Source organism: Heptranchias perlo, chromosome 31, assembly GCF_035084215.1.
Source record: "Heptranchias perlo isolate sHepPer1 chromosome 31, sHepPer1.hap1, whole genome shotgun sequence".
NCBI classification, from domain to species: domain Eukaryota; kingdom Metazoa; phylum Chordata; class Chondrichthyes; order Hexanchiformes; family Hexanchidae; genus Heptranchias; species Heptranchias perlo.
Window position 1 is genome coordinate 6,718,192 of NC_090355.1, and position 26,039 is coordinate 6,744,230.

Genomic DNA, 26,039 nt, shown 5'->3' on the forward strand with positions numbered 1-26,039 from the left:
TCCACCCAATGGTGTTCTGACCATCTACCGACTATATTCCCCTTTGGTATGGACTGGCTAGCTAAAAGCAAAAGGAAAATGAAGCACAATTTTATGTGCCTTTGGGTTGCTTATACTTGCCCTGAGGGCGAACCAATAACTTATGGACAGGAGCACTCGGCATTTCAGCAGAGGTTTTCCTCATTAGTTCACACTATTGGCACGCTGTAGCCAAGGGAAGCAGCTCAAGATAAGGCTAGCCTCTGAGGTAGTTCTTGTTGACTGATGTGTTAGTTTTGGACATGCACAACTGTGTCAGTTTACAGTACAAAACAGTTGTAGATTTCTGGGTCTTTCCAGATTATTATCCCTACTCTAAATGAATCATTAAGTTTATTTAGGGAAGTGTGGCTAAAACAAGGGAATCCATGGCAGAATTTTTTGTAGCTTGTCAGATGCCAGGATGCCACCAAAAGATTAACAAATACTTCCTAATTATTCCATGCAAAAATAAAAGCGTTCGAAGCAAGTGTGACAAAAACGAAGCATTTATTCTCTAAGATGTGTTCTGTTGTTGGCTCCTTTCTTTCCCAAAACCTCTTCGCTTTTCTACCTCCCTCTCCTCCTTTAAGACACTCCTTAAAACCTACCTCTTTGACCAAGCTTTTGGCCACCTATCCGAATATCTTCTTATGTGGCTCGGTGTCAAATTCTGTCTGTTAACACTCCTGTGAAGCGTCTTAGGACACTTTGCAACGTTAAAGGCGCTATATAAATGCAAGTAGTTATTGCTATTGTTACAGTACATGCAGGATTGGTACCTCAGGTTCAGTGTCGGGAATTGGCCCATCCTGGCTGATATACACAACAGGACAGAGATGTAGTGCAGTTGAGGGCGGCCTTGATGTGTGAGTCTTGATCGCTGCAACTGTTCTAGGATGAGGAAATACCTCACAGTGTGTCTGATGTGATTTTGGAACAGAATCTGTCCCCAGGAAGGGGGTACAGCCATTAAATTCAAATACACGGATTTTTATAAAATACATGTTTGGCAACTGTACTTGAGTTTGAGAGACATGTTTTTAATTTCCCTTGTTCCAATCTGTCTTCAAAGGACTCTGAAAATATTACTCTGGCTCCAAGTTGGCAGTTATTCAGAAGCTAATGGACATGGGGGCAGGCCATAGATTCTATACTAGGTCAGTAGCGAACTGCCATGTCAGATTAATTCCAGGCCTTGATTTAGATCTAGTTTTTCATTGAGTATTAGCCTGGGAGGAGTAACTTTGTTAGTTTCCCTATCCTGAGGAGCAGTTGTTAAGTATATAATTACTGTAAGTTTATTTTTGTTCTCACTACCATTCATTTATTTTTTTCTGTTCAATAAATTTGTCCAGTAATGTATAACCTAAGCCACGGTCAGATTGTATGTTTATTCTTCTGCCTTCCGAAGTCAAAGAAATAATATGGTAGCATGTTCTATATCGAATAAGTTGAAAAGGTTTTTTTTGTTTGATGCCAAGCTCTCTACAGTTACCTAGATGTTTTGCAGGTAACGGCACACTCTAGTTCATAGGGATCGCAGGCTCACCTTTGGGAGTGGTTTGTAACGCTGAACCTGAGGAAAATATCTAGTGAAAAACCTAATAGAAAGAAAGAACTTGTTTATATAATGCTTTTCACAACGTCAGAATGTCCCAAAGTGCTTTACAGCCAATGAAGTATTTTTGAAGTGTATTCACTGTTATGATGTAGGAAATGTGCACAGCAAGCTCCCACAAACAGCAATGTGATAATGACCAGATAATCTTGTTTTTAGTGATGTTGGTTGAGGGATAAATATTGGCCCAGAGACCTCCCCTGCTCATCTTTGAAATAGTGCCATGGGATCTTTTACATCCACCTGATAGGACAGATGGACCCTCGATTTAACGTCCCATCCGAAAGACAGTGCAGCACTCCCTCAGCACTGCACTGAATTGTCAGCCTAGATTTTGTGCTCAAGTGTCCGGTGCGGGACTAGAACCCACAATATTCTGACTTAGAGGCGAGAGTGCTACCGACTCAGCCACAGCTGATCACTGACGGCAAGATCCTGAGCATTACAGCTCTAATACCTTGCCAAGTATTTTGCGAGAAATAAATCCTTTACAGACAGAGCAATTCAAGCTTGCAAAGCAGAGTGAAAGCATTTCCGAGACACTGTTGGTTTATGGGAAACTGGTCACATTTGGGAAATGTGTGTAAGTTGTTTGAGGATGAAACAAAACTGGTAGATAAACCTGCATTGGATGTCATACATATTGACTTGCTGGAAGCATTAGTAATGTGCCCCACGATAGACTAATTCTGATATTGCAAGTAAGTTCTGCAGTTAATAGGGAATAAAAGGTTGCATCAACGACGGTAATGTTAATTGGATAGATGTGATCAGCAACGTATGATTGGATCTGTCCTGCACAGAATCTTTCCAAATGATCTAGACAAGGGTATTGAAATGTCTTGTTAGTGGAAGTCACATTTTGTGGGAATGCAGGATGTTAAGAGGAGAGGAAAGAAATTTGCAGATGGGCTTTAATATTGAAAGATATAAGGTAACATACAATGGCGCTAAAAAAGCACACGATTATAAAATGAAGATAAGTGTTGTGAAATATGATGTGAAAAATCTGGGTGTAATAGTTGGCTAAGCATAGAGGGGCATGTAGAGTGCAGAGGTTCAGGGAAAGGCAACTAGGGTGGCTCTCGATTTATTTGATCCATCTAGAGATGGTCAAGTAGATACATTTCATTGGGGCAAAACAGATTTTTATTGGACGAGGGATGCCTCAAGATTTTGAAACAAAGAAGCAACTTGTGCAGGTTGTACCCCGGAACGCAGACATAATTCGGTCACCATTTTAAAATCATACATTCTGCCCTTATGTTTTGATAATATACTTGGATTTTATATCATTACCTATAGTTAAATAGCAAAACGTACGTCAATTGGGAAGCAGAGAAAGAGAGTTGCTTAGACCATAGACATCTCTCTGCCGTACAGGCTGAGGAGCTAGGAAATACAAAACTGAGGCACTATAGTGCTACCCTTGGTGGGTGTGTGTGATCATAGTGTGACAAGTTTACATAGGCAGCTTCCATCATAAATGTGGGCATAAGAATTTATAATGGAAAAAGTGTGTGCAGATGCAAGATTTTTTAAAAGTTATTATAGATAGATATCTGCTCTTTACAGGCAGTGACAGTCATAGGAATATCACCTCTAGCAGGGAGCACATGTAGTTATCAGTGTTTTTAGACTCTTTATGGGAGAGTGCTTTTCCCTTTTTCTCACCCAGTGTTGAGATGCTTGTTTAAGGAGTAGTGCCTTAATACTGAAGAATTAATGGAGATTAAATTTGACATGAAAATGGCAGGCAGGAAGCACGCACCCTTCCGACCGCAAGTGTGCTGCCCACTATATTGGGTAAGGACAAACAAGAGGCGTCCTTTACCCGGGCCTGAAGCAGGCGTTAGCCCTTTACACATGAAAATAAGGGGCCTAACGCCTGCTTTAGGTCCCCACTGCAGCCTTGATTTATCCGTGCTGGCTGCACTCGAGAAAATCAACCCTAAACATCGCCTACTTTTTAAAAAAAAGGTAAATCACCTAACACAATCATAGCCGATCCACGACCTCTGACCTCTGGGCCCTGGCCCCAACCTCCAGGCCCCCCCCAATCTCCCTCCCCCGACCACCGATATCCCTCCCCCGGCCACCGATCTCTTACCTGCGGGCTAGTGTGCCGTTAGCAGTGGCCCGAACATGCAGCACTTACCTACGTGGTCACCTGCAGTGCCGTCTTCAGTCTAGTGAGATCAGAGGCCCAATATCCTGGGCTCCTCGGACCTCACTATTTGTGCTCAGGATAATTACCGTGGTGGGAGGCGGGGGTCGCCCGAAATTGGGCACTCCCGAATTTCTCTCCAAATATATTCAAGTGAGTACTGACCTGTATGTTAAATGCTAACTCAATTGAAGTATTGAAAAGGGAACCGGACAGGTTTCTGATCTGTCACAGACTGGATGGGACAAGAGATGAGATAAAATTGGGTCCTGAAAGAGGACCTTGATGATGGGTAATATTGAATAGCCTTTCCTACTTTTATTTAGCCCCAGCTTCTAGCACTTACTTCCGATGTGTTTCTGTGATCTTAGGTACTGTGAACAAGTCAATAACTAATTATGCTGTTCCAATTTCTGTATCCATATACAGTTTCTCAAAGTGCACCAGTTAAGTTGAATAGCTGTTACATAATTCAGCAGCAACAGTATAGATGGCATGTAAGTTGACAGTGGTGCCTGTATCTCACAGTTGTGTGGGAATTCTATTGTCAGTTGTCCAGTGGTTATGCACTGATTGATATCGCTGCATTAAATGAATGCTGGCTGCTTTGTTACCACTATGGTTTAACCCACCTTCAAATGTTTGCTTCTTTGCTATAATGGGTGCTCAGCTTTGTCAGTTTCACAGCACACAATGCATACGATACCAGATGGAAATGCATCATTAGCCTTTACCCAGTCTATTCATGATGTGGAGATGCCGGTGATGGACTCCGGTGTACAAATGTAAGGAATCTTACAACACCAGGTTATAGTCCAACAGTTTTATTTGAAAATCACAAGCTTTCGGAGGCTTTCTCCTCACGCTCACCTGACGAAGGAGAAAGCCTCCAAAAGCTTGTGATTTTCAAATAAAACTGTTGGACTATAACCTGGTGTTGTAAGATTCCTTACAGTCTATTCATTACAGCAGTGACTATACTTCAATAATACCTCATTTACTGTGACTTTGAGATGTCCTGAGGATGTGAATGGCACTATATAAATGCAAATTAGTTCTTTCTTTCTTTCTCTGATTTCTTTCTCTCCTCTCTTTTTCTTTCCATCCTTCTCTCCTTCCCTCCCTTTCTATCCCTCCCTCCCTACTCCACTTCCATCCCTCCCTCCCTACTCCACTTCCATCCCTCCCTCCCTTCCCATCGCCGTCCATCTCTTTCCATCCATCCTTCATTTTCTTCTTTCCTGTGCCTTCTCTTGGCTTGTTTTTTTTTATTCGTTCATGGGATGTGGGCATCGCTGGCGAGGCCGGCATTTATTGCCCATCCCTAATTGCCTTTGAGAAGGTGGTGGTGAGCCGCCTTCTTGAACCGATGCAGTCCATGTGGTGAAGGTTCTCCCACAGTGCTGTTAGGAAGGGAGTTCCAGGATTTTGACCCAGCGACAATGAAGGAACGGCGATATATTTCCAAGTCGGGATGGTGTGTGACTTGGAGGGGAATGTGCAGGTGGTGGTGTTCCCATGTGCCTGCTGCCCTTGTCCTTCTAAGTGGTAGAGGTTGCGGGTTTGGGAGGTGCTGTCGAAGAAGCCTTGGCGAGTTGCTGCAGTGCATCCTGTGGATGGTACACACTGCAGCGACAGTGCGCCGGTGGTGAAGGGAGTGAAAGTTTAGGGTGGTGGATGGGGTGCCAATCAAGCAGGCTGCTTTGTCCTGGATGGTGTCGAGCTTCTTGAGTGTTGTTGGAGCTGCACTCATCCAAGCAAGTGGAGAGTATTCCACCACACTCCTGACTTGTGCCTTGTAGATGGTGGAAAGGCTTTGGGGAATCAGGAGGTGAGTCACTCGCCGCAGAATACCCAGCCTCTGACCTGCTCTTGTAGCCACAGTATTTATATGGCTGGTCCAGTTAAGTTTCTGGTCAATGGTGACCCCCAGGATGTTGATGGTGGGGGATTCGGCGATAGTAATGCCATTGAATGTCAAGGGGAGGTGGTTAGACCCTCTCTTGTTGGAGATGGTCATTGCCTGGCACTTATCTGGCACGAATGTTACTTGCCACTTATGAGCCCAAGCCTGGATGTTGTCCAGGTCTTGCTGCATGCGGGCTCGGACTGCTTCATTATTTGAGGGGTTGCGAATGGAACTGAACACTCCGCAATCATCAGCGAACATCCCCATTTCTGACCTTATGATGGAGGGAAGGTCATTGATGAAGCAGCTGAAGATGGTTGGGCCTAGGACACTGCCTTGAGGAACTCCTGCAGCAATGTCCTGGGGCTGAGATGATTGGCCTCCAACAACCACTACCATCTTCCTTTGTGCTAGGTGTGACTCCAGCCACTGGAGAGTTTTCCCCCTGATTCCCATTGACTTCAATTTTGCTAGGGCTCCTTGGTGCCACACTCAGTCAAATGCTGCCTTGATGTTAAGGGCAGTCACTCTCACCTCACCTCTGGAATTCAGCTCTTTTGTCCATGTTTGGACCAAGGCTGTAATGAGGTCTGGAGCCGAGTGGTCCTGGTGGAACCCAAACTGAGCATCGGTGAGCAGGTTGTTGGTGAGTTAGTGCCGCTTGATAGCACTGTCGATGACACCTTCCATCACTTTGCTGATGATTGAGAGTAGACTGATGGGGCGGTAATTGGCCTGCTTTTTGTCGACAGGACATACCTGGGCAATTTTCCACATTGTCGGGTAGATGCCAGTGTTGTAGCTGTACTGGAACAGCTTGGCTAGAGGCGCGTCTAGTTCTGGTGCACAAGTCTTCAGCACTACAGCCGGGATGTTGTCGGGGCCCATAGCCTTTGTTGTATCCAGTGCACTCAGCTGTTTCTTGATATCACGTGGAGTGAATCGAATTGTACTGGTATTCAGTGTTCAATCAAGCTTGCATCTTTAGCTGTCCAACCGTGTTGACATTACAATTAGACATGGTGGAACGGAATTTATATTGTCTGAAGGTGATAATCTGTTAATGTCACAACTGCAACCATTTGTGCCACAGAAGGTACTCTGTCATTAGATGCCCCCAGCACAGTTGGACTGGATCCTGAAAGAGGACCTTGAGGGGTATCACTGTTATCACATTTTATCCACTTGATTCATTGAATCCAGGATTGGACTCTCATACAGGAGTATGAATGGCTCCAAATTTCATAACTTAAAACTTTTGATGAAAATAAATGCTTTTGAAGGAAAGTTGAGTCTTAATATGAGATGTACAAATCCCTGTGCCATCAGTACCTTTTTGTTATGGAAATACTTCTAAATCCTGTCAAAATTGTAAAACTATAGTAATTTTGACCTTCGTATCGGCAGTCTCCTATCACTAAATGCCCTTCCACATCAGATGGAAGGCCCTCTTGTGAGGGGCATTTGTGGACAGGTGTTTAAGCCTTGCAGGCCCTTGTTGCTAATAGGTTCATTAGTCAAAAGCTGGTAGTTACAATTAATTTGAACAAACTTCATTTTTCTTCTCATCCCTTCTTCTCCTGAAGGCATGACTCCTTACCATGGTACGCTTCTTTGGGAACAAGTTATCTCCAGGACTTTTGCCCAAGAGTTTTGACAGAGACAGTCGGCAGGGTATTTGCACGTGAGGTGGTCGGAGGTAGAGCATCACAGTTGAACCCGATCGCGTCCTTACCCAAAATCCCCAATGTGCACATCCATTGGCATCATCGAATAGCAATCTGGAGCAGGAGCCCTTGTCAGGATTCCCACTGCTGATTTCTTTCCTGGGGCAAAGAGGCCATTTGTAGACTGCCTCTGCCCCCTGTCCCCTGCCCCAGCAGAGATCAGCTAACACTAATATTACAGAGAATTATATAGAATGTACAGCACAGAAACAGGCCATTCGGTCCAACTGGCCTATGCCGTGTTTATGCTCCAAATGAGCCTCCTCCCACCCTTCTTCATTTAACCACATCAACATATCCTTCTATTCCTTTCTCCCTTATGTGTTTATCTAGCTTCCCCTTAAATGCATCTATCCTAGTCGCCCCAACTACACCTTGTGGTAGCCACTCTAACCACCTTCTAACCACTCTCTGGGTAAAGAAGTTTCTCCTGAATTCCCCATTGCATTTATTAGTGACTATTTAATATTTATGGCCCCTAGTCTGGTCTCCCCTGCAATTGGAAACATTGTCTCCTAGAGAAAAGAGCCCCAGCCTGTTCAATCTTTCCTGATAGGTATAACCTCTCAGTTCTGGTATCATCCTAGTAAATCTTTTTTTACTTTCTCCTATGCCTGTATATCCTTTTTATAATATGGAGACCAGAACTGTGCACAGTACTCCACATGTGGCCTAACCAAGGTTCTACACAAGTTTAACATAACATCCCCGCTTTTCAATTCAGTCCCTCTAGAAATGAACCCCAATGCCTGGTTTGCTTTTTTATGGCCTTATTAACCTTCATCATGATTTGTGTATCTGTACCCCCATATCCCTCTGCTCCTCTTGCCCATTTGGACTCTTATTTTGCAAGGAATGTGTGGCCTCCTTTTTCTCTATCATAATATAACATCTCACACTTGTCTATATTGAAATGAATTTGCCGATTACCTATTCAGCAAGTTTATTGATGTCTTCCTGTATTTTGTCACAGTCCTCCTCAGTATTAATTATATCCCCCAATTTGGTGTCGTCCGAAATTCTATTTCCGATTCCCGAGCCCAAATCGTTTATGTAAATGGTGAACAACAGTGGTCCCAGCACTAATCCTTGTGGAACACCACTTCCCATCTTTTGCCAGTCTGAGTAACTGCCTTTAACCCCTACTCTCTGTTTTCTGTTGGATCGGTGATCCAACCTACGTCCTTCCTGATCTGTGCTCAGCTACACATTGCCTTAACCATCGGGGTTAACCTCCATTTTTAATGCACTAAATTATAGAATCTTCACAGCACATTTAGATGAAGATATTTTTTTCTATTCAATCTTTCCAAAGCTGTAGGCCATATTCTGATATTTTGCATGTGTCTGTGTTGGTTTGAACCATCTGTGCTTTGGGACATTGTCACTCTTCGCTGTTGCATAGATGTATTAAAAGTAATTATCTAATCTTTATTGGCTTCAGGGGGTTTAATTTCCTCTGTGTTATGTTTAGTGCCCTTATTAAATTCCTATTTGCACAATTTTAATTAACTGATTTATTTTAAATAAGAAGAATAAGGAGGCCACATACTGCTTGGAAAATAAGAATCTAAGTGGGATAGAGGAGCAAAGGGATCTAGGGGTACAGATACACAAATCACTAAAAGTAACAATGCAGGTTAATAAGACCATAAAAAGGCAAATCAAGCACCGGGGTTCAATTCTAGAGGGATAAAATTGAAAAGCAAAGAAGTCATATCAAACATGTTTAGAACCTTGGTTAGACCACACTTGGAGTATTGTGCACAGTTCTGGTCTCCATATTATAAAAAGAATATAGAGGCATTGGAGAAGGTGCAAAACAGATTCACAAGGATGATACCAGAACTGAGAGGATATCCTTATCAGGAAAAGCTGAACAGGCTGGGGTTCTTTTCTCTAGAAAAGATAAGGCTGCAGGGTGACCTGATGGAGGTCTTTAAGATAATGATAGGGTTTGATAAGATAGGCATAAAGAAAATGTTTCCACTTGTGGGGGAGTCCAAATCTAGAGGTCATAAATGTAAAATAGTCACTAATAAATCCAATAGGGAATTCAGGAGAAACCTCTTTACTCAGAGAGTGGTAAGAATGTGGAACTCACTACCACAAGGAGTAGTTGAGGCGAATAGCATAGATGCATTTAAGGGGAAGCTAGATAAACACATGAGGGAGAAAGGAATAGAAGGGTACCCTGATAGGGTTAGATGAAATAGGGATGGAGGAGGCTCATGTGGAGCATAGACGCCGGCATAGATCAGTTGGGCAGAATGGCCTGTTTCTGTGCTATAGTTTCGATGTAATTTGATGTAAATGAATCAATGGTTGCGACTAAATAACAGGAATTTAACGTGAGTGCATTAACCAGTCTGATAAAGGAGGTTAAACTCACGTCACTGAGGAGGATTTCCAACAACATGACCTTGAGTGATAAAGCACAGATCCTATACCCATTTTGTCTGAAGGATAAGAAATTTATTCTTGAATTGTAATAAAGAAACAAAATGCCTCAACAACGGCCCTGTTTTAGCATTTTAACTTTACTAGTTGGTCTTCCGTAGCCTTGTACATGGGCAGTCGAGATCAAGTCTAGTCTTCAGGTGAAGCGGGTTCGAGATTGGGGGATAATCGGAGCAGGGCGCGCAGATGTAGCTCAGTCCCCATTTTAAAGTCGTACCTTCTGTCCTTAGTTTTATACTTTCATTATAAATTCTTATGTCCACATTTATATTGGGAACTACCTATGTAAACTTGTCACACTGTAAATGTGTTAGCTGTGGCTCAGTGGTAGCAGTCTCACCTCTGAGTCAGAATGTCTAGGCTGACACTCCGGTGCAATACTGAGGGAGTGCTGCACTGTCAGAGGTGCCATCTTTAGGATGAGACATTTACCTGCTCAGGTGGAAGTAAAAGATCCCATGGCACTATTTTGAAGAAGAGCAGGGGAGTTCTCCCTGGTGCCTTGGCCAATATTTCTCCCTCAACTAACATCTCAAAACAGATTATCTCGTCATTATGTTATTGTTTGTGGGACCTTGCTGGGCGCAAATTGGCTGCCGCGTTTCCTACATTACAACGCTTCAAAAAGTACTTCATTGACTGTAAAGCGATTTGGGGCATCCTGTGGTTGTGAAAGGTGCTACATTTATGCAAGTCATTCTTTTTTTAAATAGACCCCTCTCCATTCTTGGACGCCATCTAGCAGTTAGCTCAAGACCTGGGAGCAGTGGGTCAGCTACCAGTGTCTTGGGTAGGCAACAATGTGTAACTTGGGGAGGTAGAAATCGAAGTGCAAATGAAATATATGTGAACCTCCAAATATAAAAAAAATCAGACAACACTTCTAGACAGAACATGAGGGGCAAATTTTTCAATCAGTAAGTTATTGTAAATGGGTCAACGCCTGCCTAAGATTAGAGCAGAGGAATATAGTAAGAACATATTAAGCATTCTTTTGTGAGCTCCACCAACTAGAAAATATACTTTTGGATTCAAGGAAATTTGTTCTGTTTTTTTTTTAAAAAGTGAATTCATCATCCTTAGTCTCGCTCTTGGGTTGCAAACAGAATCCAAAACCCCCTCCTCCCCCAGTCTTGCCTAGTCTTGCTAGAAAGAGATTATTTGTACTGGTTGGAATGCAGAGAGTAGAGAGCCAAGAGCTTATTAACATAAGTAGAGGTATATCGAGAGGCATTCTGTAGGAGCTCGTTAAAACTTAATATCAGCAGATAGAGTGCCTGGTCTTGCAATCTTGCAGCACCAGCTGTAAGGAACTTAATAAAATATTTAATTCAGCTACTGACAGAATGCAAATGCTTTAATACTTCAAATGATGAGAACAGAGGAAGAAACATCCAACCTAGCTCTGAAATAAAGGGCAGATTCAATTTATTTGCAAGTTCTCTTTCCCCCGTTTCTTTGAATTTACACAATGCCATGTGTTTTGAGGAGGATTTTCTTTACTTTCTAAATGTTACAGGGTAATGGAAAGAAGACTCTTCCCACCACATCAGATTCTTAAAGGGAAAACTGAGAGTGGGCAATAGCTTCCAATACCCTATTCCCAATTCACATAATGCATTTACCAGGTAGGAATCAATTACTGCTTCTGTGAGCATCCATTGAACAATGGAGATGAAAGCTAAGTAATAATTAGAACTCAGATGTTGTCCGTCAATTCAGCTTCCTTGTATTGGATCTCAATAGCACCTTGCAACCAGTTCCCCTTGTGTCACAGCACGCTATTTTTAAACAAAAATGTATCATATAGAGAATTTTGGGGCAAGTGATTGAGCATGGTAGAAGTTGCCAAACATTGCAGAATGGTGGCCGGGGGAAATTATACCGATGACGGGCAGTGATAGCGGATACTTGGAGGTGTGGACTAGTCCCAGGCAGTTTTCCCTCACTGGCACTTCAACCTTAATTAAGGATTAGTCAAAATCCTGCGGTGATGCGCAGGAGGAGTCGAGACCAAGTTAGTCTTCAGGGGAAGTGGTTTCGAGGGTAGGAGATAAATTGGATCAAGGCATGCCAATAGTTTCATAGTGTGATACGGCACAGACGGAGGCCATTCAGCCCATCGTGCCTGTTCCGGACCTAAGAAGGAGCTATCCAGTTTGTCCCACATCCCTGCTCTTTCCCCGTAGCTCTGTTTTTTTTCCCTTCAAGTATTTATCCAATTCCCTTTTGAAAGTTATTATTAAATCTGCTTCCACCACCCTTTCAGGAAGTGCATTCCAGATCATAGCAACTTGCTTCGTAAAAAAAATGTTTCCTCATATCACCTCTGGTTCTTTTGTCGATCACCTTAAATCCGTGTCCTCTGCCACTGGAAACAGTTTCTCCTTATTTACTCTATCAAAACCGTTCATGATTTTGAACACCTCTATCAAATCTCTAAGGAGAACAGGGAAATGGTATCAATATAGCTCGGTCTCCATTTTGAAGTCTGTTCTAAATTTGTATAATAGTTCAATTTAATGATATTTATCGCTAACTAGAAAAAACAGACAATTTGGAAGCAGAGAAGTACAGTTGATTTGAACATAGGAATTTTTGTGCAGTATATGCTGAGGAGTTGGGTGCCACCTCTGGTGGGAGGATGTAGTTACAGCATGACCTGTTTATAAAGGCTATTTACATTACAAATATGACCATAGGAACTTATAATGAGAAAAGTTGACAACAGAAAGTAAGGTTTAAAGTCAGGAAATGCAGACAGACATAAGATTTTTAATATATTATAGATGTGTTTTAAGGTACCAGTGATCTGCTTCTCTCTGCCAGCCTAATGGTGAAGAACATTTCCAGCTTGTACAATAAAAGCTAGCCTTGCAGTCAGCATGCACTCACTTTTGCTTTGCTTGACAGCATTTCAATTCAGACTCCAATTCCAAACAGTAGAGTGTGTGGTGACTAAAAGGCCAACTAGTTACTGTGTCACTGTTAGGCAGTCAGAGACATGTAGAACACCTGCACTTGAAAGCACGCTCTCGATGGTGAATAGCGAAACTGGCAGGGGAAGCTGTGCTGCCTGGTGGAGATTGTTCCATCTGCCATGGGATGTCACAGTGCAACAAATCTCTTGCCTTAATTATGGTGAGACAAGTGACTTGTTTTTGACCGCACCCGTTTTGCATTTCTTGCTTGCTCTGTTAAGTGGACGGATTTGTTGTATGTAACCGGATACTCAATAGTGTATCAGAGAGCCCCAGTGTGATTTCTGTTCTGTCTTTTCTTCTCTCCGCTGAGGGATTCTCCAGGACTTGAATATTAATCTCCTGGACATTGCTGCAAGCAACCCAGGAGAAAGAAAGATCTTGCATTTATATAGTGCCTTTCACATCCTGAGGATGCCCCAAAGCGTTTTACAAATGAAGTACATTTGAAGGGTAGTCACTGCTGTAATGTAGAGACCATAGGGGCGTTAAAAAAAAGTGTTCTTTTTCATTTTCTTTGAATACTTCGTTTATTAGTTATAAAAATATCGGAGACGAGGAAAGTAGGCTGATTGACTGGGCGATTGGAAGGGAGAGGCCATGTGATGAAACCTCCTGGAATATGTCCAACCAGAGTTGGCAACCTCACCTTCACTAAGTGCCTGTCTGCAGCAGCATAGCTGACATTGCAATGTTGTCTTTTTTGGGGGGACCTCGAGCACAAATGTCACCAAAACTCCTTTGATGTCAACAATTTGGAACCATGCATACGAATTCCCATCATTCTTGGAAATGTTAGTTAATGAGTTTGCTTGTGTCTGACTTTTTTTTTCTCCCAGGCCAATGAAACATTTGCCTTCGTTGGGAATGTTACACACTACGCCACAGTCTGGCTGAACATTTCCTCAGAAATCCGCACGTTCTTGGAAGAAGGCAAGCTACAGAATCGCATCAGTTGGCTGCAGCAGGTACGTGCAATCATAGACCTTATCTATTTGTAACCTAGCAGGGTATATTAAACCGGAATGGCAGACAACATCCAATGTCCTTTCCCCAGATTCCTGTCACACGGTGACTGAAGAGCTGCACAGTCCTTTCAGTGAGCAAAATGACTTGTGGTTGATATCAATTTATACACTGACTTGAAAGACATTTATATAACATGTCAGCACAAATCCCCTGCCCCACTGACAGCGCTAACAGGAACTCATCAGGCTGTCATCGGGGAATGAATGAACCCTTTCACCAACACAGACCTATTCAGAAGGAATGGAGTCCTGTTACCCGTTTGAGGTTAGCATGACCAAACGCGATGCATACTACAGATTTGATTATCTTTTTAAAAAAAAATTGGGATGTGGAAAACAGTTGCAAACAAGTTTTGCATCAATGCAAGTGCATATTTATAAGTACATTGGACTTCACTGTGTTTAACCAGAGTACTTTAGGTTGAAGTGCTTCAAGAAGCAGTGTTCTGAGAGGGTTTTGTTTTGAAGACACTAAGGATGTTATCTGCTACTTAAGATAAGTGCTGTGGGTTCCTAAATTTTAGAGAGATCCTTTTTTTCTGCCATGTTTTCTCCATTTGTTTCTCCCCTTCACTCCCAACAGTGGTGACTGCTTGGTGTAGGGTATGCTTCGAAGGTGAGCCTTGATGATGAGTGTGGGGGATAATGCAACCGAGCCTAATTGTGTCCTGTCTTCATTTGTTGTGATGTGCCCTCATCCGTTTTGCATATTGCCACATTTGTGGGCACCCACTGCAAATATTGCCACCCTACAGAGGAACCCTTGCTAGTATTGTCACACTCCCTGGGACCCGCTGCCAATGTAAATACACTCACAGGGAGCCCTGTTGTAACTTCCAAAAAACAATCTCAGCTACCCAAAGGTAAGCAGGACAATCATTGCAGAAGTCAAGGAGCTCAGTTTTTGGGTGAAGTAGCGGGTGCATTGGGGGCAGGGGGGCTCCGAAAATCGCGGAAATCCTGAGCCGGTTCGGAGCCCAGCTCGAACCCGCAGACTTCCGGGTTTCCCATTGACGCGTCTGGGTGCATGCGCGCCTCCTGAATGCAGAAGTCCCACCGGCAATTAAAGTTGGCGCAATGATACTTTGCTTAGTTGTTCAGCTAGTTGAAGTACTTAATTGTCTCGACATTTTGGCAGGGGTGCAATTTTGAAGAATCCTCAGCGTGTTTCCTGTGCTGTGGGAAGCACTCCCTGTTGCAACAGATGTGTTTCAGCTAGCAGCCAGTGGGAGATGCAAATGCTTATTTGACAGATGGGGAGAAAATGTCATTTATTGCAGCAGGGCACTCTTGTCACTTCAGACAAAGTTTTGGTTGCAAGATCTTTGCATTTTCACTCAAAATTCTTACTTTCCATCCAAAACTCTGCTCTTCAAACATATTTAACTAACTACTTTGTGGACCCTCTCAAACTCACACCGTCAGGATGGGGGGGGGGGGGGAGGGGGGTGCGCCATGGCTGCATTCACCACTACATCCGAGGACGAGCAACATCACCAGCCTCGTCAGGCACAGCGTCCACCTCTGCCATGTGGAGCTCCACAACACAGTGCTGCGCCACAGGCGCGGAGGGCAACAGCAGAGAGAGCGACGTCGCAGGAGGCACAACCCTCGCCACAGGGTCTACAGACCGAGGCTCAGCTTCCTGGACCTCCCAGAGGAGCAGTGCATACGGAGGCTCAGAGTCAGTCGCCAGGTCGTCACAGACATCCGCAGCCTCCTTCATGCCGACCTGCTCCCGGATGGGTCGAGGAGCATCCGCTTACCTGTCGCTGTCAAAGTCACCACTGCGCTCAACTTTTTCGCCTCCGGATCATTCCAGGGTGCCACCGGGGACATCGCCGGGGTCTCTCAGTCGTCTGCAAACAAGTGCAGACGACTGAGGCTACGGACCAAATGCTGGAATATGGGATTAGAGTAGACAGGGCTGATGGCCGGCGCGGACACGATGGGCCGAAGGGCCTCTATCCGTGCTGTATAACTCTATGACTCTATGACTGAGTGCATAAGGCAGGTCTCCAATGGCTTGTTTCGCAGGGCCTTGCACTGCATCAACTTCCCCATGGACAACCTCAGCCAGACGGAGAGGGCAATGAGATTCCACTCTGTGGCTGGCTTCCCATGGGTGCAGGGTGTAATCGATTGTACCCATAGCAATACGAGCACCTCCACACGAGTCAGGACTGTTCATCAACAGGAAGGGGTATCACTCCATCAACACTCAGCTCGTTTATGACCACCGCAAGAGATTCCTTCACGTATGCGCCAAATTCCCTGGTAGCTGCCACGATTCCTTCATCCTCCATGAATCCAACATCCCGCTCCTCTTCCACGCACCCAACACCCGTAAGGGCTGGCTCCTCGGAGACAAGGGATACCCCCTGCACACGTGGCTCATGACGCCTCTGAGGAACCCCATCACTGAGCAATAGTATCGATATAATGACAGCCACATCGCCACCAGGTCTACAATTGAGTATGTTATAGGGCTGCTCGAGATACACTTCAGGTGCCTTGATCGTTCTGGGGGAGCGCTTCAATACGCACCTGACAGAGTCGGAGGCATTATAGTCATATGTTGTGCCCTGCACAACATGGCTCAACAGAGAGAGGTGCCACTTGAAGAGGGCCCATCCACATCTGCCACCCACATTGAGCAGGAGGAGGAGAAGGAACAACCCATGGGTAGAGCAGCGGCTCACCTGGCTGGTCGTGAGGCCAGGGTGTCACTGATATGTAAACGGTTCTCCTAACATCAGACAGTGTGAAGTGGCCAGTCCTCACACCACCTGGATAGAGCAGCACCCACACCAGCACCCCGCCCCCGCACAAAACAGTCCTGCAACTACACTACACCCACTGTAGAGTGACCCAATGGGTGGCATCAAGTGTCAGCGTCCATGGTGAACCTCATGAAAGGGCCTTATTACAGAAGCCAATCAAGAATGGCCAAGATGTGGCAGTGGTGGTGACAATAATAATATTTAATGTGAGTTTAACAAAAAGCAAATATAAATAAAAAACATGACCAACCATCAAACACTCTTGTGCATCCCCTTTGTGCTTACAAAACCTTCGCCTTTCGCTTCTGACTACTTCTACGTGGTGCATCCCCAGAGATAGAGGCAGGTTGCTCTTGTTCATACCCTGACCGATTGGATGCTTTGGGCCTATGCCCACTGGGTTTTGGTGCACGTGAGGCCCCTCCAAAGACTGCTCCACCTGCACCTGTGCAGAGGCAGATTCGGCCACCTGGAGAGGAGGCAGCATTGCGGGTACTGGTTGAGAGGGGGGCAACGGGTGAGACGTGGGAGCGCTTTGAGTGGTGTCCCCACTTCCATGTCCCCTTTCGCCATCATCTCTCCCTGGGCCAGGCCCACACCACTCCTACCACCCTGCTGGACGACAGTTTGGAGGACATGTGTGAAGCCTGCTAAGGCCAGTGCTTGTGTATCTGCCTGCCTGTTTAAGGCAGCAGAATGTTGTTCACTGTGAGTCCGAACGGCCATTGTCATGGACTCATTTGTGAGCCATGCTTGATGCTCAACGGAGGCTAACCTTCCCTCCATCGCAGACATTCCCGCACTTACCAGCAACAGTATCTCAGAGATGCCCTCACGCCCTGTGACAGTATCTCAGGGAGTTGTTCACGTCCCTGCGACACTATCTCAGAGGTTCCCTCCCGCACCTGTGCCACCGTTCCACCCATGCAGGAGCTGGACTCCTCCATCATCTGCGCTATAGTGGAGAGTGCGCATCGCACCTGTTCCAGCACCTCGCAAATTTGTTGCTGCCCATCGATCATTCTCCTTTTAAAGGATGGCCCCCGGGGTTCAGTATCTGTGTCCAGCTGAGCAGAGCAGGGAGAGGAGTGCTCCCACCAACGAGGAGTCTCTATAGCTGCCCCTGCCACCAGTGTCTGCTCGTGTTTGTATGTGTGGTAACTCACCATGTGCGAACCCAACTAACTGAGGACGGGGACCCACCGAGGTTTGTATATCTGCGCTGGTGGTTGGCTCGCTCAGATGTGACGGTGCACCCTCAGAGGCCGGCAGGTCCTCTGAAGAATTGCCCTCTGCCACAGCGGTCACTGAAGGCCCTGTAAGGGAACAGAAGGCAATATTAAGCACAATCACAGATGTGTCAAGTTGGGATGAGCATACTGAGGTGCTGAAGATGGCAAGGCATGTTAACATCAATTCATATTGTGTGTGCTGAATGTTAAAGTTGTGTCACCACACGTTTGTCGGGTGCCAGTCTCAGCGTCCCCGACGGACAGGCACTCGAGGGTTCGGCTGAGCTCCAGCGCCTCCTGCTCGGCGTCTGTGAGGACGACGATTTGTTGCAGCCCCCCTCCGGTCTTCGCCCTCTCCCGTGCATTCTGGGCTCTCTTCTCGGACGGCAAACCCGGAAGCCACATTAAATGGCTCCAATTGACACACGATCGCGTGCGAAACTGACATTTTTTATTGGGCGGGTTACCCACACCGTACTGAGGGAGTACTGTACTGAGAGAGGTGCTGTGTTTGGATGAGACGTTGAACTGAGGCCCTGTCTACCCTCTCAGGTGGACATATAAGATCCCATGCCACTTTTCAAAGAAGAGCAGGGGATTTCATCTGGTTTCCTGGCCAACATTTATCTCTCAACAAACATCACTAAAAAAAAACATTTAATTAGATATTTAACTCTGGCTGCCGCATTTCCCTACATTACAGGGAAAGCACTTCATTGACTGTGAAGTGCCTTGGAACATCCTGAGGTAGTGAGGCTCTATATAAATAAGAACATAAGAAATAGGAGCAGGAGTAGGCCAATCGGCCCCTCGAGCCTGCTCCGCCATTCAATAAGATCATGGCTGATCTGATCCTAACCTCAAATCTAAAGAACACAAGAAGTAGGAGCAGGACCCGGCCACTCAGCCCCTGGGCCCGCTCCGCCACCCACAGGGCCTTGACCGATCCGAACTCAGCTTCATGTCCAATTTCCTGCCCGCTCCCCGTAACCCCTAATTCCCTTTACTTCTAGGAAACTGTCTATTTCTGTTTTAAATTTATTTAATGATGTAGCTAATGCAAGCCCTTCCTTCCTTTTTCATGTTTCTGAGGCTTTGTGTGCCCTGTACAAGACCACGCCCAGGCTCTGCAGTTTGCCATTTTAAAGCTAGCTCATTTGCGTTGCTGCATTGACTTCAGAGCAATACCAAGTGTGTCGCATCATTGGTCTGTAAATGTGTTGTGCTGAAAAACAAAACTGAAGACAGGTTGTTTTTATTCAAACATTGTCCAATTCAACACACTGTTCAGTTCTCAGAGCCTGATTCGGACCAGACAGATGGAACTTCTAGTAAATTAATTCAACTATTCAAAATTGTATATATTTTGTTAATGTTCACTGGCTGTTTCCTCCTGGGTAAAAAGGTAAAATGGGAGGGATGTTCAGACCATGAGACCAGCGGCCCTCATTCAGTCCTAGCAGCAGGTTTGAGAGTGTGGCTAAGGCATTATTAGAGTCAACAGCCAGTGGATGGAATAGGGAGGAAACTTATATTTAACATGAAAGGTACCAGATCTTTCTGCACATTTTTTAGTAATGTGTAGCCTATATACATGCCTTGACTCAGTAAACTCTAGAATTATTTTTAAATGAATAACAACAACAGCTTGCTTTTATATAGTGCCTTTAAAGTAGTAAAATGTCTCAAGGTGCTTCACAGGAGCGATTAGCAATCAAAATTTGACGCCGAGCCATAAAAGGAATCATAGGTTACAGCATGGAAGGAGACCATTCGGCCCATCGAGGCCACGCCAACTCTGTGCAAGAGCAATCTTGTTAGTCCCACTCCCCTGCCTTTTCCCCATAGCTCTGCAGATGTTTTCCTTTCAAGCACTTATCCAGTCCCTTTTGAAGGCCATGATTGAATCTGCCTCCGCCACCCCCTTGGGCAGTGCATTCCAGATACTAACCACTCGCTGTGTAAAAAAATTTTTCCTCATGTCACCTTTGGTTCTTTCTGCAATCACCTTAAATCTATGTCCTCTGGCCCATGACCCTTCCACCAATGGGAACAGTTTCTCTCTATCTACTCTGTCTAGACCCTTCATGATTTTGAATACCTCTATCAAATCTCCTTGCAACCGTCTCAAGGAGAACAATCCCAGCTTCTCCAGTCTACCCAGGTAACTAAAGTCCCTCATCTCTGGAATCATTCCAGTAAATCTCTTTCTAAGGCCTTCACATCTTTTCTGAAGTGCGGTGTCCAGAACTGGACACAATACTCCAGTTGTGGCCGAGCCAGTGATTTATAAAGGTTCATCATGACTTCCATACTTTTGTACTCTATGTCTCTATTTATAAAGCCCAGGATCCCCTATGCTTTTTTAACCACTTTCTCAACCTGCCCGGCCACCTCCAACGATTTCTGCACATATACCCCCATACTTCCCTGTTCCTGTACCCGATTTAGAGTTGTGTCCTCTAGTTTATATTGCCTCTTCTCGTTCTTCCTACCGAAATGTATCACTTCGCATTTTTCTGAGTTAAATCTCATCTGCAACGTGTCCGCTCATGCCACCAGCCTGTCTATATCCTCTTGAAGTCTATCACTATCCTCCTCACTGTTTATTACCATTCCAAGTTTTGTGTCACCTGCAAATTTTACAATATCACAAAGGAAATATTAGAACATGTGACCAAAAGCTTGGTCAAAGAGGTAGGTTCTAAGGAGCGTCTTAAAGGAGGCAAGAGAGAAGCGGTGAGGTTTAGGGAGGGAATTCCAGAGCTTGGGGCCTATGCAGCTGAAGGCAAGGCAGCCAATGGTGGAGCAAAGAAATTTGGGATGCGCAAGAGGCCAGAATTGAAGGAGCACAGAGAGCTCAGAGGGTTGTAGGGCTGGAGGAGGTTACAGAGATAGGGAGGGGCAAGGCCATGGAATGTTTTGAAAACAAGGACGAGAATTTTTAAATCGAGGGGTTGCCGGAGGAGCCAATGAAGATCAGCGAACACAGGAATGATGGGAGAACGGGATTAGATGCGAGTTAGCATTCGAGCAGCAGAGTTTTGGATGAGCTCAAGTTTACGGAGGGTGCATGGTGGGAGACCAGCCAGGAGAGCATTGGACTAATCAGGTCTAGAGGTAACAAAGGCATGGACGAGGGTTTCAGCAGCAGTTGAGTTGAGGCAGGGACGGAGACGGATGATGTTACAGAAGTAGGCGGTCTTGGTGATGGAGAGGATATGGTGTTGGAAGCTCAGCTCAGGGTCACATAGGACACCAAGGTTGCGAACAGTCTGGTTCAGCCTCAGACAGTGGCCAGGGAGAGGGATGGAGTTGATGGCTAGGGAACAGTGTTTGTGGCAGGAACCGAAGACAACGGTTTTGGTCCTCCCAGTATTTAATTGGAGGAAATTTCTGCTCATGTTGGACAAGCAGCGTGACAAATTAGAAACATTGAAGGGGTCAAGAGAGGTGGTGGTGAGGTAGAGCTGGGTGTTGCCAGCGTACGTGTGGAACCTGACATCGTGTTTTCGGGTGATGTCTTTGAAGGGCAGCATCTAGGTGAGAAATAGGAGGGGGCCAAGGATAGATCCTTGGGGGACTCCAGAGGTAACACTGGGGGAAGAGAAGCCATTGCAGGTGAATCTTTGGCTGCGACTGGATAGGTAGGAATGGAACCAGGCGAGGACAGTCCCACACAGCTGGACAACGGAGGAGAGGCGTTGGAGGAGGATGGTGTGATCAACCATGTCAAAGACTGCAGACAGGTTGAGAAGGATGAGGACGGATAATTTACCATTATCATTTTAGTCACACAGAATGTCATTTGTGACTTTAATAAGGGCCTTTTCAGTGCTGTGGCAGGGGCGGAAACCTGATTGGAGGGGTTCAAACATGGAGTTGTGGGAAAGATGGGCACAGATTTGGGAGGCAACATGTTCAAGGACTTTGGAGAAGAAAGGGAGGTTGGAGATGGGGCGGTAGTTTGCAAGGACAGAAGGGTCAAGGGTGTGTTTTTGAGGGTTGGGTGATGATGGCAGATTTGATGGGGAGGTGGACAGTACCTGAGGAGAGGGAACCGTTAACAATATCAGCTACCGTGGGGGCCAGGAAGGGAAGTTGGGTGATCAGCAGTTTGGTGGGAATAAGGTCGAGGGAGCAGGAGGTGGGTCTCGTGGATAAAACGAAGGAATCATAAACTTGAGTCATGTACTTGTAAGTATTGAATAAGGTTTGCACAAATCGGTGAGAATTTGGTGTCCCCTGAAAAAGATGCTGAGGGATATTTAATAATAAATTATGGCATGCTATCAATATTTCTATATAAATATAATCCAACCGCTGGTTCCTCGGGGCTGTAATTATGAATCATGATAGAAGTCTCCCCCAAGGAGTTTACATCTCATCAAAATTCAGTGAGGGCTGAGAATTACTGACCGACTGCATGATGCAGAATTTCCACATCAAACCGCATGCAGGGTACGCTGCATGTTTTGGGTTTGAAAAAGAACCAATCCCACATGTGAGGAAGGCCAAATAATTCAGTTTTGACGACATTGGTTGCTTTTGTTGAGTGAAGTTCATGAAGTTCGTTAAAGTGAGGAAGCCTTGTGAAGTTTATCAATGTCTCCTAAATTGAGTTAAATCACTGTAAAATTCAATAATTATGGCTACATTGTACACTTCGCTACACTCCACAGCTACACAACAAGAGATGGGAACATAGGAGCCGGAGTAGACCATTCAGCCCCTCAAACCTGTTCCGCCATTCAGTTAGATCATGGCTGATCTGCATCTTAACTCCGTTTACCCGTCTTGGTTCCATAACCCTTAATACCCTTGCCTAACAAAAATTGATCAATCTCAGTTTTGAAATTTTCAATTGACCTCCAGCCTCAACAGCTTTTTGGGGAGAGTGTTCCAGATTTCCACTACCCTGTGTGTGAAGAAGTGCTTCCTGACATCACCCCTGAATGTCCTAGCTCTAATTTTAAGGTTATTCTCCCTTGTTCTGGACTCCCCCACCAGAGGAAATAGTTTCTACTCCTTTAATCATCTTAAACACCTCAATCAAATCACCCCTTTATCTTCTGCACTCAAGGGATAGCTTACCCGTCCCATTATTGGCAATTCCTTCCACAGAGATAGGAATTCAGAAAACAGACCTCCAACTTCCAAAACATCGTTGGAATAACAATTCTTATCAAATCAAATTAAAATTTCTAGCTCTGATTCACCGCAACTGTAAATGTATTTTTGTAGTTCTTAAAGGAGACAAAAAAAGCAATGAGGACTGATCCCAAGTGTAAAAGGATGTATAATGACGAACAGTCTAGAGAGAAGACCTCAGTCCTCACAGGAGATCTCAGTAAATTATTATAGGAGGATCGATGAGTATAGCGCAATTGATGTAGTCTACGTGGATTTTAGCAAGGCTTTTGACAAGGTCCCACATGGCAGATTGGTCAAAAAAGTAAAGGCCCATGGGATCCAAGGGAATGTGGCAAATTGGATCCAAAATTGGCTCAGTGGCAGGAAGCAAAGGGTAATGGTCGATGGTGTTTTTGCGACTGAAGGCTGTTTCCAGTGGGGTGCCACAGGGTCCTTTGCTTTTTGTGGTATACCATAACGATTTGGATTTAAACGTAGGGGGAATGATTAACAAATTTGTGGATGACACAAAGATAGGCCGTGTGGTTGACAGTGAGGAGGAAAGCTGTAGACTGCAGGAAGATATCAATGGACTGGTCAGATGGGCAGAAAAGTGGCAAATGGAGTTCAATCCGGAGAAATGTGAGGTAATGCATTTGGAGAGAGCAAACAAGGCAAGGCAATACACAATAAATGGGAGGATACTGAGAGGTGTAGAGGAAATGAGAGACCTTGGAGTGCATGTCCACAGATCCCTGAAGGTAAAAGGACAAGTAGGTAAGATGGTTAAGAAGGCATATGGAATGCTTTCCTTAGCCGAGGCATAGAATATAAAGGCAGGAATGTTATTGTGGAACTGAATAAAACACTAGTTAGGCCACAGCTTGAGTATTGTGTGCAGTTCTGGTCACCACGTTACAGGAAGGATGTAATTGCACTAGAGAGGGTACAGAGGAGATTTATGAGGATGTTGCCAGGACTGGAGAATTTTAGCTATGATGACAGATTGGATAGGCTGGGGTTGTTTTCCTTGGAACAGAGGAAGTTGAGGGGTGATTTGATTGAGGTGTAGAAAATTATGAGGGGCCTAGATAAAGTGGATAGGAAGGACCTATTTCCCTTAGCGGAGGGGTCAATAACCAGGGGGCATAGATTTAAAGTGATTGGTAGAAGGATTAGAGCGGAAATGAGGAAACATTTTTCACCCAGAGAGTGGTGGGGGTCTGGAACTCACTGCCCGAGAGGGTGGTAGAGGCAGAAACCTTCGACTCATTTCAAAAATACCTGGATGTGCACCTGAAGAGCTGTAACCTGTGGGGCTACGGATCAACTGCGGGAAAGTGGGATTAGGCTGGGTGACTCGTTTCTCAGCCGGCGCAGACACGATGGGCCGAATGGCCTCCTCCTGTGCCTTAAATTTTCTATGATTCTATATAAAATATTACAAATTATAGAGTTCACCTCCTTTACATTGTCGGGTTCTGTCAGTGGCAGGAGTACTGGGCTTTTACCACCAATAACAAATTATCAAGGTGAAAGCTGTCATTATTTGTGTTCAAATAACTGCTAAAAAGGGTGAAATGTTTGTTCTACCATCCCAGGGTGTTCTGAAACCATGGTGGAGGTGGTTATGCAGTAGACGTGTTGTCAGAAATTCTTCTTCATCTCAGGACTAATCATAGTCCTAATTAAATCAGAAACAAAGAGTTGAAATCCAGAATTAAAATTCTCCTTCAAGAAATCTGCTGGGATTTGATTGCGTGCCAGTGGATTTTTCACTGAGCAACTGCTTGTTTATGGTAATAAGCAGCATAATTCTGTTTGATTTCAGCTGCCACAGAATTGTATTTGAGCTGTATAATACGTTATTCAGCACCTAAACATTCCCCATTCTGATGCTTCCAAAGTCCATTGGGAAGGCTAAGTAAGAGAAAGCTATATTTATCAAAAAAAGTGCCAAAAATATTAGCCCAATAAGGAAAGCTTAAACTTATTTTAAAATAAAATTAAATAGATGATGATTGTTTTCATATCCTTCATAAAACACATTTGGATCCAAGGCATTGGGGGTGGTGGGGGGGGGGGGCGGGGAGAGGTGGGTGTTGGGGTTGGGGGTGGGGGGTTTGGGGGAGGGGGGTTGGGGATGGGGGGGTGGGTGATAAAATTCAACATCGGTGGGGGCACAGAACTCCATTGAAGTCATGGAATTGAAAATTGGGTGGGATGTATAATGGGGGGTCAATTTTTGCCCCTCTGTCGAAGTTGAATTTCACCCCCAAGGTTAACTTTTAAAAAAAAACACACTACTTTTTCAGTGAATGAGTCAGAGTTTTTGTATCTCTAAAGGTGAAGTTGTACTACACTTGATGCTTTGTGAAGGCATTCTTGCACCATGTGACTTTAATGCCCTAAGTAGTCTCCTGAGCTATACTGCCACTTTTGTGTTGATGCGCACCCAAAATTATTTTGCATCAATGCAAAAATGATAGTATAACTGCAGTCTTCGTACAAACTTCGTACAGTCTTCCGTGCTCAGTTTTTGTGCTCAAAGAGGCGTGCGGTGTTGGCTTTTCAGGCATCTGGAGTCAACATCAAGCACTCAGGATCGGGTATAGCACAGACTAACCAATGAACTTTAATCCCAGCTTCAAAAGACCACCACTTCCTGCGCACTGTGAGAATTGTTTTTCCCTCACTTGTCATCCTTATGACTTCCTTAGGTGAGTATGCCAATTTAGTGTCAAGTTTTTTTGAATTATGGGCACTTTTTTGCCTTTTGACTGAGTCTGTATACTTCACGACCCTCGGGCAGAGAGAGAGAAAACTTTGATCACATCAGTTAAGGCTGGATATCGACTCCAGTTCCAGAGGTGCAGCCCTGAATGTCCTTTTTTAAGCGTGTATTTTTCTTTTAACCTTGATGGAACTTGTGAAACAGGTTTGACCGTTTGTCACCATGTCTCTGTACATTAAACCAAAA

The 26,039-nt window shown here is 44.8% G+C and overlaps 1 protein-coding gene across 1 annotated transcript in view; it reads left to right on the forward strand.

Annotated features, from left to right (window-relative positions):
- The window catches only part of abca2 (ATP-binding cassette, sub-family A (ABC1), member 2), a 457,180-nt gene that overhangs the window by 290,908 nt on the left and 140,233 nt on the right, over window positions 1–26,039 (forward strand). Inside the window, exon 12 of the mRNA XM_067969563.1 lies at window positions 13,723–13,851. Coding sequence (XP_067825664.1) covers window positions 13,723–13,851 — 129 coding nt within the window. The remainder of the gene's footprint in view (window positions 1–13,722; window positions 13,852–26,039) is intronic.